Source organism: Phocoena phocoena, chromosome 11 (genome assembly GCF_963924675.1).
Source record: "Phocoena phocoena chromosome 11, mPhoPho1.1, whole genome shotgun sequence".
Lineage (NCBI taxonomy): Eukaryota > Metazoa > Chordata > Mammalia > Artiodactyla > Phocoenidae > Phocoena > Phocoena phocoena.
Window position 1 is genome coordinate 73,042,756 of NC_089229.1, and position 15,496 is coordinate 73,058,251.

Below are 15,496 nucleotides of genomic sequence, written 5' to 3' on the forward strand. Positions count from 1 at the left end.
AATAGTTTATAGCTACTGTATATATTGTAAGATGCCTCTGTTGAAAATATTCTTAGCTGTGTTTCTTCCTGATCACGCCTTAGCCAGCAACCAAAACAAAATGTCCGGCAAAAATGAAATGAGACAATATTTGTAAAGCGTTTAGAAAAGTATTTGTATATAGTAAGCCCTATATTAGTGTTTGTTAAATAAAAGTATGTGTCACAGAGATAAGTTTTTATTTTCAGAGAGAAATGACTATATAAGTATGCCCTTGTGTTTATTGAAATAAAATATCTATATCTGTGGTAATGGATACAAGCTGAGTGTTAGCTCAGATACTGCTAAGAACCCTTACAGTTCCCAGTGGAATGGGGAAACATGTTAATGCAGGAGTAGGAAGTATTATATCTTTCAGTTTCCTATTTTAACTTATTCAATATTATTTTATAGCATCAACTTAGACTTCTAGAAGCCCAAAAAAGAAACCAAGAAGTGGTTCTTCGTCGCAAAACAGAAGAGGCAAGTTGACCATTTGGAGGAAACATTCTGGCTTTGAGATAAATGTTGTATTTCTATAGACTAACAGCATGAGTCAATCTCTATTGCTCTTTCAGGTTACAGCTCTTCGTCGGCAAGTAAGGCCCATGTCAGATAAAGTGGCTGGGAAAGTCACTCGGAAGCTGAGCTCAACTGATACCCCTGTTCAGGACACAGGTTCCAGTGCAACTACCATAGAAACAGATGCATCAAGGGCTGGAGCCCAGCAGAAAATGAGAATTCCTGTGGCAAGAGTCCAGGCTTTACCAACACCCACGACAAATGGAACCAGGTCAACATGATTCTTCTGTTCCTCCTGACATAATCTTTGCATTACTGAATGTTAGACTTAAATGAAAAACAGCTCATTATTTGGCAGTACATAATCAAATAAGCACATAAGTAACTATGTTTGTCTTTTTATGATTCTAGAAAAAAATATCAGAGGAAAGGATTGACAGGCAGAGTGTTTACTTCTAAGACAGCTCGCATGAAGTGGCAGCTTCTTGAACGCAGGGTCACAGACATCATCATGCAGAAAATGACTATTTCCAATATGGAGGCTGATATGAATAGGCTCCTCAAGGTGTGGAAAATAGAAAGTAGATATGCTCTCCCTTAGCTGTTAATTTTAGTTTTCTAAATTTGTTCCCTGGGTAAATTGAATGCTTGCCAAGTTTTTGTGTGTGTGTGTGGGGGGAGGTGGTTGCATTGTATATGAATAGATGAATACCATTTCTTTCTTTATTTTAATTTATTTTTTTATAGAGCAGGTTCTTATTAGTCATCAGTTTTATACATATCAGTGTATACATGTCAACTACAATCGCCCAATTCATCACACCACCATCCCCAACCACCCTCTGGCTTTCCCCCGCTGGTGTCCATGTGTTTGTTCTCTACATCTGTGTCTCAGCTTCTGCCCTGCAAACTGGTTCATCTGTACCATTTTTCTGGGTTCCACATACATGTGTTAATATACGATATTTGTTTTTCTCTTTCTGACTTACTTCACTCTGTATGACAGTCTCTAGATCCATCCACGTCTCAACAAATGACCCAATTTCGTTACTTTTTATGGCTGAGTAATATTCCATTGTATATATGTACCACATCTTCTTTATCCATTCGTCTGTTGATGGGCATGTAGGTTGCTTCCATGACCTGGCTATTGTAAATAGTGCTGCAATGAACATTGGGGTGCATGTGTCTTTTTGAATTAAGGTTTTCTGTGGGTATATGCCCAGTAGTGGGATTGCTGGATCATATGGTAATTCTATTTTTGGTTTTTTAAGGAACCTCCATACTGTTCTCCATAGTGGCTGTATCAATTTACATTCACACCAACAGTGCAAGAGGATTCCCTTTTCTCCACACCCTCTCCAGCGTTGGTTGTTTGTAGATTTTCTGATGATGCCCATTCTAACTGGTGTGAGGTGATACCTCATTGTACTTTTGATTTGCATTTCTCTAATAATTAGTGATGTTGAGCAGCTTTTCATGTGCTTCTTGGCCATCTGTATGTCTTCTTTGGAGAAATGTTTATTTAGGTCTTCTGCCCATTTTTGGATTAGGTTGTTTGTTTCTTTAATATTGAGCTGCATGAGCACTTTATATATTTTGGAGATTAATCCTTTGTTGATTTGTTTGCAAATATTTTCTCCCATTCCAAGGGTTGTCTTTTCGTCTTGTTTATGGTTTCCTTTGCTGTGCAAAACCTATTTTTTTTTTTTTTTTTTTGCTACACGGGCCTCTCACTGTTGTGGCCTCTCCTGTTGCACAGCACAGGCTCTGGATGCACAGGCTCAGCAGCCATGGCTCACGGGCCCAGCTGCTCCACGGCATGTGGTATCTTCCCGGACCGGGGCATGAACCTGTGTCCCCTGCATTGGTAGGCGTACTCACAACCACTGCGCCACCAGGGAAGCCCTGTGCAAAAGCTTTTAAGTTTCATTAGGTCCCATTTGTTTATTTTTGTTTTTATTTCCTTTACTCTAGGAGGTGGATCAAAAAAGTTGTTGCTGTGATTTATGTCAAAGAGTGTTCTTTCCTATGTTTTCCTCTAAGAGTTTTATAGTGTTCAGTCTTACGTTTAGGTCTCAAATCCACTTTGAGTTTATTTTTGTGTATGGTGTGAGGGAGTGTTCTAATTTCACTCTTTTACATGTAGCTGTCCAGATTTCCCAGTGCCACTTATTGAAGAGACTGTCTTTTCTCCATTTTATATCCTTGCCTCCTTTGTCATAGATTGGTTGACCATGGGTTCGTGGGTTTGTCTCTGGGCTTTCTCTCTTGTTCCATTGATCTATGTTTCTGTTTTTGTGCCACTACCATTTTGTCTTGATCACTGTAGCTTTGTAGTATAGTCTGAAGTCAGGGAGTCTGATTCTTCCCGCTCCGTTATTTTCCCCTCAAGACTGCTTTGGCTCTTCGGGGTCTTTTGTGTCTCCATACAAGTTTTAAGATTTTTTGTTCTAGTTCTGTAAAAAATGCCAGTGGTAATTTGATAGGGATTGCATTGAATCTATAGATTGCTTTGGGTAGTATAGTCATTTTCACAATATTGATTCTTCCAATCCAAGAACATGGTATATCTCTCCATCTGTTGGTATCATCTTTAATTTCTTTCATCAGTGTCTTATAGTTTTCTGCATACAGGTCTCTTGTCTCCCTAGGGAGGTATATTCCTAGGTATTTCATTCTTTTTGTTGCAGTGGTAAATGGGATTGTTTCCTTAATTTCTCTTTCAGATTTTTCATCATTAGTGTTTAGGAATGGAAGAGATTTCTGTGCATTAATTTTGTATCCTACAACTTTACCAAATTCATTGATTAGCTCTAGGAGTTTTCTGGTGGCATTTTTAGGATTCTGTATGTATAGTATCTTGTCATCTGCAAACAGTGACAGTTTTACTTCTTCTTTTCCAATTTGTATTCCTTTTATTTCTTTTCTCCGATTGCTGTGGCTAGGACTTGCAAAACTATGTTGAATAATAGTGGTGAGAGTGGACATCCTTGTCATGTTCCTGATCTTAGAGGAAATGCTTTCAGTTTTTCACCATTGAGAATGATATTTGCTGTTGGTTTCTCGTATATGGCCTTTATTATGTTGAGATAGGTTCCCTCTATGCCCACTTTCTGAAGAGTTTTTATCATAAATGGGTGTTGAATTTTGTCAAAAGCTTTTTTCTGCATCTATTGAGATGATCATATGGTTTTTCTTCTTCAATTTGTTAATATGGTGTATCACATTGATTGATTTGCGTATACTGAAGAATCCTTGCATCCCTGGGATAAATCCCACTTGATCATGGTGTATGATCCTTTTAATGTGTTGTTGGATTCTGTTTGCAAGTATTTTCTTGAGGATTTTTGCATCTATATTCATCAGTGATATTGGTCTGTAATTTTCTTTTTTTGTAGTATCTTTGTTTGGTTTTGGTATCAGGGTGATGGTGGCCTCATAGAATGAGTTTGGGAGTGTTCCTTCCTCTGCAATTTTTTGGAAGAGTTTAGAAGGATGGGTGTTAGCTCTTCTCTAAATGTTTGATAGAATTCACCTGTGAAGCCATCTGTCCTGGACTTTTGTCTGTTGGAAGGTTTTTAATCACAGTTTCAATTTCATTAGTTGTGATTGGTCTGTTCATATTTTCTATTTCTTCCTGGTTCAGTCTTGGAAGGTTATACCTTTCTAAGAATTTGTCCATTTTTTCCAGGTTGTCCATTTTATTGGCATAGAGTTGCTTGTAGTAGTCTCTTATGATGCTTTGTATTTCTGTGGTGTCTGTTGTAACTTCTCCTTTTTCATTTCTAATTTTATTGATTTGAGTCATCTCCCTCTTTTTCTTGATGAGTCTGGCTAATGGTTTATCAATTTTGTTTATCTTCTCAAAGAACCAGCTTTTAGTTTTATTGATCTTTGCTATTGTTTTCTTTGTTTCTATTTCATTGATTTCTGCTCTGATCTTTATGATTTCTTTCCTTCTGCTAACTTTGTGTTTTGTTTGTTCTTTTTGCTCTAGTTCCTTTATGTGTAAGGTTAGATTGCTTACTTGAGATTTTTCTTGTTTCTTGAGGTAGGCTTTCTATAGCTATAAACTTCCCTCTTAGAACTGCTTTTGCTGCATCCCATCAGTTTTGGATTGTTGTGTGTTCATTGTCATTTGTCTCTAGGTATTTTTTGATTTCCTCTTTGATTTCTTCAGTGATCTCTTGGTTATTTAGTAATGTATTGTTTAGCCTCCATGTGTTTGTGTTTTTTACTTTTTTTTCCCTGTAATTCATTTCTAGTCTTATAGTGTTGTGGTCAGAAAAGATGCTTGATATGATTTCAATTTTCTTAAATTTACTGAGGCTTGATTTGTGACCCAAGATGTGATCAATCCTGGAGAATGTTCTGTGCGCACTTGAGAAGAAAGTGTAATCTGCTGTTTTTGTATGGAATGTCCTATAAATATCAATTAAATCTATCTGGTCTATTGTGTAATTTAAAGCTTCTGTTTCCTTATTTGTTTTCATTTTGGATGATCTGTCCATTGGTGGAAGTGAGGTGTTAAAGTCCCCCACTATTACTGTGTTACTGTCGATTTCCTCTTTTATAGCTCTTAGCAGTTGCCTTATGTATTCTGGTGCTCCTATGTTGGGTGCATATATGTTTATAATTGTTATATCTTCTTCTTGGATTGATCCCTTGATCATTATGTAGTGTCCTTCCTTGTCTCTTGTAACATTGTTTATTTTAAAGTCTATTTTATCTGATATGAATATTGCTACTCCAGCTTTCTTTTTATTTCCATTTGCTTGGAATATCTTTTTCCATCCCCTCACTTTCAGTCTGTATGTGTCCCTAGATCTGAAGTGGGTCTCTTGTAGACAGCATACATATAGGTCTTGTTTTTGTATCCATTCAGCAAGGCTGTGTCTTTTGGTTGGAGCATTTAATCCATTCACGTTTAAGGTAATTATCGATATGTATGTTTCTATTCCCATTTTCTTAATTGTTTTGGGTTTGTTTTTGTAGGTCCTTTTCTTGTCTTGTCTTTCCCACTTAGAGAAGTTCCTTTTTCATTTGTGGTAGAGCTGGTTTTGTGGTGCTGAATTCTCCTGGCTTTTGCTTCTCTGTAAAGCTTTTGATTTCTCCATCGAATCTGAATGAGATCCTTGTGGTAGAGTAATCTTGGTTGTAGGTTCTTCCCTTTCATCACTTTAAGTATATCATGCCACCCCCTTCTTGCTTGCAGTTTCTGCTAAGAAGTCAGCTGTTAACCTTATGGGAGTTCCCTTGTATGTTATTGGTTGGTTTTCCCTTGCTGCCTTTCAATACTTTTTCTTTGTCTTCAATTTTTGCCAATTTGATTACTATGTGTCTCAGCGTGTTTATCCTTGGGTTTATCCTGTATGGGACTCTCTGTGCACCTGGACTTGGGTAGCTATTTCCTTTCCCATGTTAGGGAAGTTTTCTACTATAATCTCTTCAAATATTTTCTCGGGTCCTTTTGCTCTCTCTTCTTCTTCTGGGATCCCTATAATGCGAATGTTCTTGCGTTTAATGTTGTCCCAGAGGTCTCTTAGGCTGTCTTCATTTCTTTTCATTCTTTTTCTTTATTCTGTTCCTCAGCAGTGAATTCCACCATTCTGTCTTCCAGGTCACTTATCTGTTCTTCTGCTTCAATTATTCTGCTATTGATTCCTTCTAGTTTAATTTTCATTCCAGTTATTGTATTGTTCATCTGTTTGTTTGTTCTTTAATTCTTCTAGGTCTTTGTTAAACATTTCTTGCATCTTCTCAATCTTTGCCTCCATTCTTTTTCAGAGGTCCTGCATCATCTTCACTATCATTCTGAATTCTTTTTGTGGAAGGTTGCCTATCTCCACTTCATTTAGTTGTTTTTCTGCGGTTTTATCTTGTTCCTTCATCTGGTACATAGCCCTCTGCTTTTCATCTTCTCTATCTTTCTGTGAATGTGATTTTTGTTCCACAGGCTGCAGGATTGTAGTTCTTGTTGCTTCTGCTGTCTGCCCTCTGGTGGTTGAAGCTATCTCCATTTCTTTTTTTTTAATTGTGGTAAGATCAGGTACCATGAGAGCTACCCTCTTAACACATTTTTAAATGTACAGCACAGTGTTGTTAGCTATAAGCACAATGTTGTAAAGAAGAGTTCTATAACTTATTCCTCTTGCATAACTGAAACTTTATATCCACTAAACAGCAGATCCCCATTTCCTCCTCCCCCCATCCCTTGGTAGCCACCATTCTATTTACTGCTTCTACAAGTGTGACTATTTTAGTTGCCTCATATAAGTGGAATCCTGCAGTATTTGCCCTTCTGTTAACTCATTTCATTTGGCATAATGTTCTCAAGGTCCTAGATGAAAATAATTTCTTAAAATCAAATCTGTTTTCTCAATAGCAAAGGGAAGAACTCACAAAAAGACGAGAGAAGCTTTCAAAAAGAAGGGAAAAGATAGTCAAGGAAAATGGAGAGGGAGATAAAAATGTGGTTACCATCAATGAGGAGATGGAGTCATTAACTGCTAATATAGATTATATCAATGACAGTATTTCTGATTGTCAAGCCAACATCATGCAGATGGAAGAAGCAAAGGTTTGTAACTAAAAAGATGTTTAATGACTTAATAAGTATTTTTGTAGTTTTTGTCATTAAAAACACTTTGAATTTTTATATGAAGGGATTTTCTGTCTATGATTTAATGTGATTCTTAGGTTTTGCATGTATACCACTCCCTGCCTGCTTTCCATTTCTGTGCCTATTTTGTGATATTATTATTGTTTACACAAGGCATATATAATGTATTAATCAACCTTGAGTTCTTAACTGCTCAACTGTCTTGTCTTTTAAACTAGACCATATGTTTCTTGGAGTAGGGATCATATTTTATACTTTTCTGTGGAGTCACATTAGCTAATCCAATGATATCAAATAAATGCATGAAACAATGGCTTTGTCTTCTGTTAAATACATTCAGGTCAAGGTAATGATACATCATATGTTGGTTTGATGTAGGAAGAAGGAGAAACGTTGGATGTCACTGCAGTCATTAATGCTTGTACACTTACAGAAGCCAGATACCTGCTAGATCACTTCCTGTCAATGGGCATCAATAAGGTAAGTTCTAACTACACTATTATTGAAAACCTAAGCTTTGGTTAATTCATTGCAATTTTGCTTATCTTTCTCTATTGACCCTTTCCTTTGTAATAAGGAGGAATGTTCTTTTCCTTAGAGTTAAGAAAACTCAGCAGTATTTACATCAATTCCATTAGCTTCTCATCTATTGTGCTTGTGTATTAGAACAGGTAAACAACTTAAAGAATAATTTCTTTTTCACTTTAACAAAGGAAAAGTTAAAAGAAAAATCTCTTAGGGTGCTCAAAAAAAATCAGAAAGGAAAAAATGCAGCTGCACTCTCCTTATCTTCAGAAACTTCTGCCTAAATGTTAAAGGTGATAATTTCTGACTCACCTTTTTTCCCACGTTGAGACTGTGCTAGACCTTTAATGGTTTGTTCTCTCACTTAATCCTCACAATGTGGAAGGAAGTAAGAATCATTCATATCATTTGAATATTTGGAAACTGAGAATCGGGAAGATAAGGTAACTTGCTTAGGGTCAACGAGCTTGCAAGTGCAGAAGCTGGGATGAATCGAGATCTATTTAATGTCAAAGTCCATACATCATATGCATTTGTTATTTGATACAGATCTTTGTGTGGTAGATTCTGTTTTGTATGATCTAAGATAAATTTTTTTTGTGGGGGGGTGTTGTTATAGGGTCTTCAGGCTGCCCAGAAAGAGGCTCAAATTAAAGTACTTGAAGGTCGGCTTAAACAAACTGAAATAACCAGTGCTACACAAAACCAGCTCTTATTTCATATGTTGAAAGAGAAAGCAGAATTAAATCCTGAGCTAGATGCTTTACTAGGTCATGCTTTACAAGGTAATTTGGATTAAATTTTAGTTAAATAAATTGCATGGTAACTTTGCTCTTTGAGTATGCTATACGCTACCTTTTTTCCCTATAGCTTGACTGAATAGATGCTATATTTACTTATGCTTTTGATAATTATCCCTACTTTAATTTGCATGTATAAATTTTGGGGGATGTAATTATTGTCATTGCAAGAAATGATTAGCAACTTAAAAAGGCTTACTTAGCATTATTAAGTAATTAGTTTTTATGAATAAATAAGATCAACCATGCTTCTGAATTGGTTGTTTAAATTATTTAAAGTATTAACCAAGTTTCATTACTTTACATATCTAACTGCCTTAAAAAATAAATTTATAAGTGTTTGCTATGGCATCTATTCTACATATCTTATAAATGATACATAATCTTGTTTTATATGAGAGTTCTTAACATTGGATTTGTTTTGATTGGAGTATTGCTTTTTGTTTCCTTTTTGCTGTTATTTACACAGATCTAGATAGCATACCATTAGGTAAGTATGTTTAGCTTTCTGTGTACCCTACAGCTGCATGAATTACTAATTGTTCATGTACACTAATTGTGGTACATCTTATTTAAAAATTTTTATTGGCAGCAAGCTGGTTTTTGCATGATCTTTTATGAAATGTATCTGTGACCACAAACATACTAAGTCTTTTGTCTTTCTTACACATTTCCTGATTTTTAAGTTCTTAGATGTTTAAAGAAGTATGTTTATTTTTCTATTTTATTATTTGAACTCCAGATTTGGTTCCAGTTTCATAAGCCCCTCTTTCTTGTAGGAAAAAATGGAACATATATTCCTTTTTAATTTTTAAATCTATCTGTTAACTTGAATCTGTTGTTTTACTCTCATAAATAACTTTCTGTGTTATTTATCTTTTATATATATTTGTCTTTGGTTTATATTTGCTAGATTCTCAGTTGTTCTTAAGTTTTATAAACTTAAGCCATGTATATTTTAATATTGTAACTTGAATAAAACTATCCAAAGGATTTTAATGAACAGATTAAAACATTATTTATAATATTTTCAAGTTAGAGCTTTAGATATCACTGAGTATTGAGATTTTTGACATTTTCCCTTGCCAATACAACATTCATGTGAACTACACCCACTCATGAGTGGTGTATAGTGGTTATATATAGTGGTGTATAGTGGTTATATACATGAAGGATCAGAAGCATCAGTGTAATTTTATTACTTGCAATTTTTGTGAATGATTATTTTGGACCAGTTTTTATTTAAAATTATTTCAAAATCTGATCTTAACTTTTTTCTAATCACGCAGCTGTCAAAATTTTCTAATACTTGATGGAGAGGAATGTAACTGAAAGATTAAATGTAATTTCCTCTCTGGGTTATTAAAATAAACATAACCTATGAATCTGAATTTATTTTAAACGATGCAAATAAAATACATGAGCTATTTGATTTTTTTTTTTTTTCCCAGTACGCGGGCCTCTCACTGTTGTGGCCTCTCCCGTTGTGGAGCACAGGCTCCGGACACGCAGGCTCAGCGGTCATGGCTCACGGGCCTAGCCACTTTGCGGCATGTGGGATCTTCCCATACCAGGGCACGAACCTATGTCCCCTGCATTGGCAGGCGGACTCTCAACCACTGCGCCACCAGGGAAGCCCTGTTTGATTTTTTTAGGCGTTTACCCTGTGTGTTAAATCTCAAAATAGTATTTCCTTGAGATCAATTCCATAATACAGATATGAACAGGCTACAACTTTTATCCTGCTCAAGCTATAACAAAGACAGGTAGAAAAAGGATTGGTTATATTAAGGAACCATGTTAGGCTACCCAAATTTCTGAATTATAATCAGAATTTTTGCCATTCCATGTGTTATTAAGCATGTTTCTTTTCCTCTTCCTCTTCCTCCTCCTTCCTCTTATTCTTCTCCCCCTCCTCCTCCTCCGACTTTTCTTTGTTCTTCTTCATCTTAGTGGCTCAATTTATAGTAATAAGTAAATTCTTATTTAAGTCCATTATCTCTTTTAACTTGGAAGAAAAATGCAATGCCCTCTTTGATGTCCTTTTGTGCAGAAAATATTAAACTGCTATTTGATGTGTATTGTTACTTTTTCACAGCTTTCAAACAGCTTTTAATTATCTGTAGCTTAAAGGAGGGTGAAAAACAGAGAGGGGAAACACTTCAGCAGATATAACCTGTGACTCATGGCATAAATTTTCCCTAAGGCCATAATCTAGACCAGAGGTGCTTAGAAGAAAAGCACGGAAGGAGAAAAACATGGAAGTTAAATACACAGAAACTAGACGGTCATATTCTATTCATTGCTTTAAAAAATATTTATTTAGTTTCAATTTATCTCAACTTTGGGCTGGGTGCTGGGATTCAAAGATAAATAAGACACAGAATCTTGCCCTCATGGACTTGATACCTTGCTGAGGGTGACAGACCATGAACAGATTATGATACATTGCAGACAGGGCAGAGATTGAGATATGTACAGGGAATTATGGGAACACAGAATGGGGCTACCCAGCAAGAATGGAGGAGTTGATGAAGGCCTTCTGGAGGGGGTGAAATTTGAGCTGAAACATAAATGAAGAAAAAGACTTAGCCAGGCAAGAGACAAGGTGGAAAGGAGCTGGGCAGAAGAGTCACTCTGAGCAGGGAGTAAGTTAAAAGTTGGACATTTAGCCAACATATTGTATGAATGAGGACTTCAAGCAGGTTGGTGCTCTGGAGCAACAAGTATGTGGTGTAGGATGATGAATATAAGGCTAGAGGGGGAGCAAGGGCTGGTACTCCATGCTAATAGGCTTGTATTGTTGTAGCCTTTGAAGAACATCTTTATTTTCCCCTTCTTTTTTCCCTACCTATGTTGGTGTTCCTAAGATCTTTTCCTATGTTTGGGGATTTGCTAGAAGACTCAGGGGGCTCAGCATATAGTTGTATTCATGGCAAAGATTCATGAGAGGAAGGATACACAACAAGATTGTAAAGGAAAAAGACTCAGATGGAGTCAGGAGGAATCCATGTCCAGGCTGCCTTATGCTCTCTCCCTCCCAGGAAACATCCCAGGAAACATCACACAGAATGCACTTTTCCCCCTGGAATGAAAATGCAACAACATGTGTGCATAGTTTACACCCAAGGAAGTCCATTAGACACTCAGCACCTGAGGTTTTTACTGGGAACTAGTCACATAGGCACGCTTTGTCTAGTATATACGAGAATTTTAGACTCCAGAAGGAAAGCAGGAGTTCTCAGCATAAGCCATATTGTTTGCACAAATGTTCTAGGTATAATGAACTTCCTAACTAGTTAACTGATGACTAGGGATACTCTTGAGAGCCAAGTTTCAGATGACAGACAAAGTCCAACCTTGCAAGGAGGCCTTTCTAAGGATAGTAGTCTCTGGGCTGCTATGTTAACTCTTTTCCATATACTACATATATATATATATATATATATACAGACACACACACACATATACATACATATATACATATCCATATACCTATATAAACTTTAAAAAAGACTTTAATAGTAACTGTTTGGTTAACTTCTAGTGATGTGAGATTATGCAGCTGTGTACCAATATGTATGAACTTTAAAGCATTTTGCAGTTTTAAGTCTCTGCTTTTAGCTTTAATGCTCAGTGATGAGAAGAGAAGCTGGTGTTGGCCTGGAATTATGTTCTTAGAGTTGAGAGTAGAGCAGTGAGGTGATGGCATGTCCTGCTGCCCAGATGGCTGTAGTGCTACAGACAAAGCTCAGTCCTGAAGAGGTGTCTAATTTGGTGAATGTCTGGGTGGAGGGTTGTATCCTCTGGCTAGGTTGGTTATGTCAAACTGTAATTATCTCTAAATAAGGCATATATGCATATGCAGGAGCTAAGTAGCTTTTACTGAGCACTCATATGGTGTTTAATATACTAACTTGTTTCATCACTCCCTACAAGAAAATTACTAGTCAATCTTAGCCTGCTTTTATACATGGAAAAATAAAGACTAGATTTGTCATTTCTTTACATTTTCTATGTTATTGACTAATTCAGTCACCTTAGCACTCAATTATCCTTTCTTTGAAGCACATCCTCCAGCCTGCAAGCGTGGGCTTTGAGATACACATTGCCTTCAAGACCACCATTTTGCTCATTTCGGAAAGTAAACTCCCTTTGTGTGGGTCCTAGATGGGCTCCATTTTAGATAATGCTATCAAGTATTACTGAATTTCTATCGAAGTGTCTGCTAAACAGTGAGGAAGAACGGGAGCATCTGAGAAAGGAATTAGTTGACTTATGAGCATAATCCGCCTGTATGATATAAATGTAAAAGTTAAAGGGAGATGAATACTGTATATTTTTCACTGACATATATATAATTATTTTTAAATATTTTATTTATTTATTTTCCTTAATTTTTTGGCTGCATCAGGTCTTAGTTGCAGCACACAGGATCTTTGTTGAGGCACAAGTGATCTTTTCATTATGGTGCACGGTCTGCTCGGGCTTCTCTCTAGTTGCGGTGCCTGGGCTTTTCTAGTTGTGGTGTATGGGCTTTTTCTCTCTAGTTGTGGCACACGGGCTCTAGGGCACATGGGCTCTGTAGTTGTGGTGCATGGGTTCCAGAGCACATGAGCTCTATAGTTTGCGGCAGGCGGGCTCTCTTGTTGAGGCGTGCGAGCTTGGTAGTTGTGGCGCAAGGGCTTAGTTGCCCTGCGGCATGTGGGATCTTAGTTGCCTGAACAGGGATCGAACCCACATCCCCTGGATTGGAAGTGGATTTTTTACCACTGGACCACGAGGGAAGTCCCCAACTATATATTGTTGATAATATTGCCTTTAGCTTTGTGGAATGGCTTTATAATAAAATGTATAAGTTTTGAAAACTTGCACCTGTGTTAGGGGCTCACTGACATTTTAAATAATTTAATTTCAGTGGCTGTTTTATTTACTGACTTCCTACTAGTTTTATATGTTTGCTTTTTCCTCTCTTTTTATTAGTGTGCTACAGTTGTTCTGAAATAGCAGTGGTTTGTTTGTATTTATCTACAAAACTGTTGCATGGAAACCCGTAGTTTTAGTCCTTTATGTACATGTGAATGAGCTGCATGCTGGTATGTAACTCCTGAATACCTTGACACACACACATGCTCTCTCTCTACTTGAAAACAAAAATAAAGGAAAATATATAAGTTGGAATACTGATAAAGTACAACTATGTTTATACCTATGTAGTTTTTGAAGTTGGCTCAGTACATTAAAGGGAGCGCATGCAGCATTTACTTTAATCTTGTGTTTTACTCAGTGGTTTTTCATACATGGGATAAATGGATGGTGCGGGATAAATACATACTCTGAAAAATATATAAATAATTATACATACTCTGATAAATACATGATCTCATTTCCATCCTGTGAATGCTGTTCTTTGTTTTATCATTCAACTCATAGCTTTCCTATTTTGAACATATTTTTCTCATCCCAGGACATATAATCAAAGGAGTTTCTTAGAAATATTTTTTTACATTTCTAATTTGATTCAGTTACTAAAACCAAAGTGCCCATATTGAGAGAACTTGGGCTGTTGCTTATTATAGAATAGGGATTACAGTCATCATTCAAATTGTGACATGTGGATAATACTTACATTTTGGACATTTTTTTAGAAAATGTAGAGGACAGCACTGATGAGGATGTACCTTTAAACAGCCCAGGATCAGAAGGAAGGTAAGAGAGGCTTTAGAAACTTAATAGATTTGACTTATTTCTGTAATATTTTTAATACTTTTATCCTGTGCATCAAAGAATTACCATAAAACAAATAATTTTGGATTTTATGGCTAAGTGAAGAGAACTAGAAACAGTAATATGGAAGCCCAACTAAGTAATGTTTAACCATCAAAAACTTTAAAATAAAAATACTGGGATATTTAAGGAAGGAAAATGGACTATTTTAATTAGTTTATTTTGATTTTAAATATTGTCTTTCTGTGTTTTCTGTAGGCATATAAATTTTTTTCCATACTTGTACTCATTAAAGGACATACAGTTTTCTATAAGTTCACTTTTAATCATGTGGTTAATTACTTATTTCCACATAGCTCACTCTCTTCAGACCTTATGAAGCTTTGTGGTGAAGTGAAACCTAAAAACAAGGTAAGGAGAATTGAAAATACCAGGTAAACATTTTTTCTGCTGTTCTTTATTGTCACTATTAATCACATAGGCCTCAGGTTTGACTCTTAATAGGTCAGCAAGTAAGCATGCTTTTACCAAAGATTTCATGTGTAAGAAATTTAGTTCTTTATCATATTCCCCCTTGAAAAAAATTTATATTGAAAAATTGCTCCTTTGTGAAACTTGTGATTTACTATATTCTTGTACTTTTTCTACTAGATAAGATATGATTATGGAAAACAATCCTTAAAAATAATTTAGATTGACAGGAGATTTTTGAAATTTTAACATTCTAGTATGTCCTCAAGTATTCCTTATTTATTTTGTTTAACTGTGTCTTGAGGTGGTTTGAATAGGCCAACTCTTAATCATCATTTTGTATTGAAAATTGATGCTATAATGTACATTTGTGAAGCTTAAAAAAATAAAGGATACATACTGTTAAATGTGTAAGAAACACATGGTCTATTTCAGATTGAGTGTTGGTAACATTGGTACTAGATGAATTAACTATCTTAAGATGTTTGAAAACAAAGAATTCTTGTAGTGCTTAGTAAATATTTGTTGAATGAATGGATGAAATCAGGACTCAAAAGAATAGTACTGTGCTAATGGACAGGATGGATTTAAGGCCCACAGTGGTTAGCCAGGTAATATAAATGAGTAATTTGGCTGGATGTAAGGTAATTAATAGGGATTAGGGATTATTATGATTACCTGAAGTGGACATGCTGCATCTAAAGCAAATAGCCACCACTCAACTACTGCTTATTTTTGCCATGATGGAATATGGGCCTAAGGCTACCAGATCCTCAACTTTTTAAAGAGAAGCTTTAAATATGGATTT

At 36.0% G+C, this 15,496-nt stretch overlaps 1 protein-coding gene across 2 annotated transcripts in view; it reads left to right on the forward strand.

Annotated features, from left to right (window-relative positions):
- The window catches only part of KIF21A (kinesin family member 21A), a 159,586-nt gene that overhangs the window by 117,062 nt on the left and 27,028 nt on the right, over positions 1-15,496 (forward strand). The window contains exons 18-26 of one of the 2 annotated variants that reach the window (XM_065887230.1): positions 433-501; positions 597-811; positions 952-1,105; positions 6,929-7,123; positions 7,544-7,645; positions 8,310-8,475; positions 8,960-8,980; positions 14,139-14,199; positions 14,574-14,628. In XM_065887230.1, the coding sequence (XP_065743302.1) occupies positions 433-501; positions 597-811; positions 952-1,105; positions 6,929-7,123; positions 7,544-7,645; positions 8,310-8,475; positions 8,960-8,980; positions 14,139-14,199; positions 14,574-14,628 (1,038 nt within the window). The remainder of the gene's footprint in view (positions 1-432; positions 502-596; positions 812-951; positions 1,106-6,928; positions 7,124-7,543; positions 7,646-8,309; positions 8,476-8,959; positions 8,981-14,138; positions 14,200-14,573; positions 14,629-15,496) is intronic. The other variant, XM_065887231.1, reaches the window with a different exon arrangement.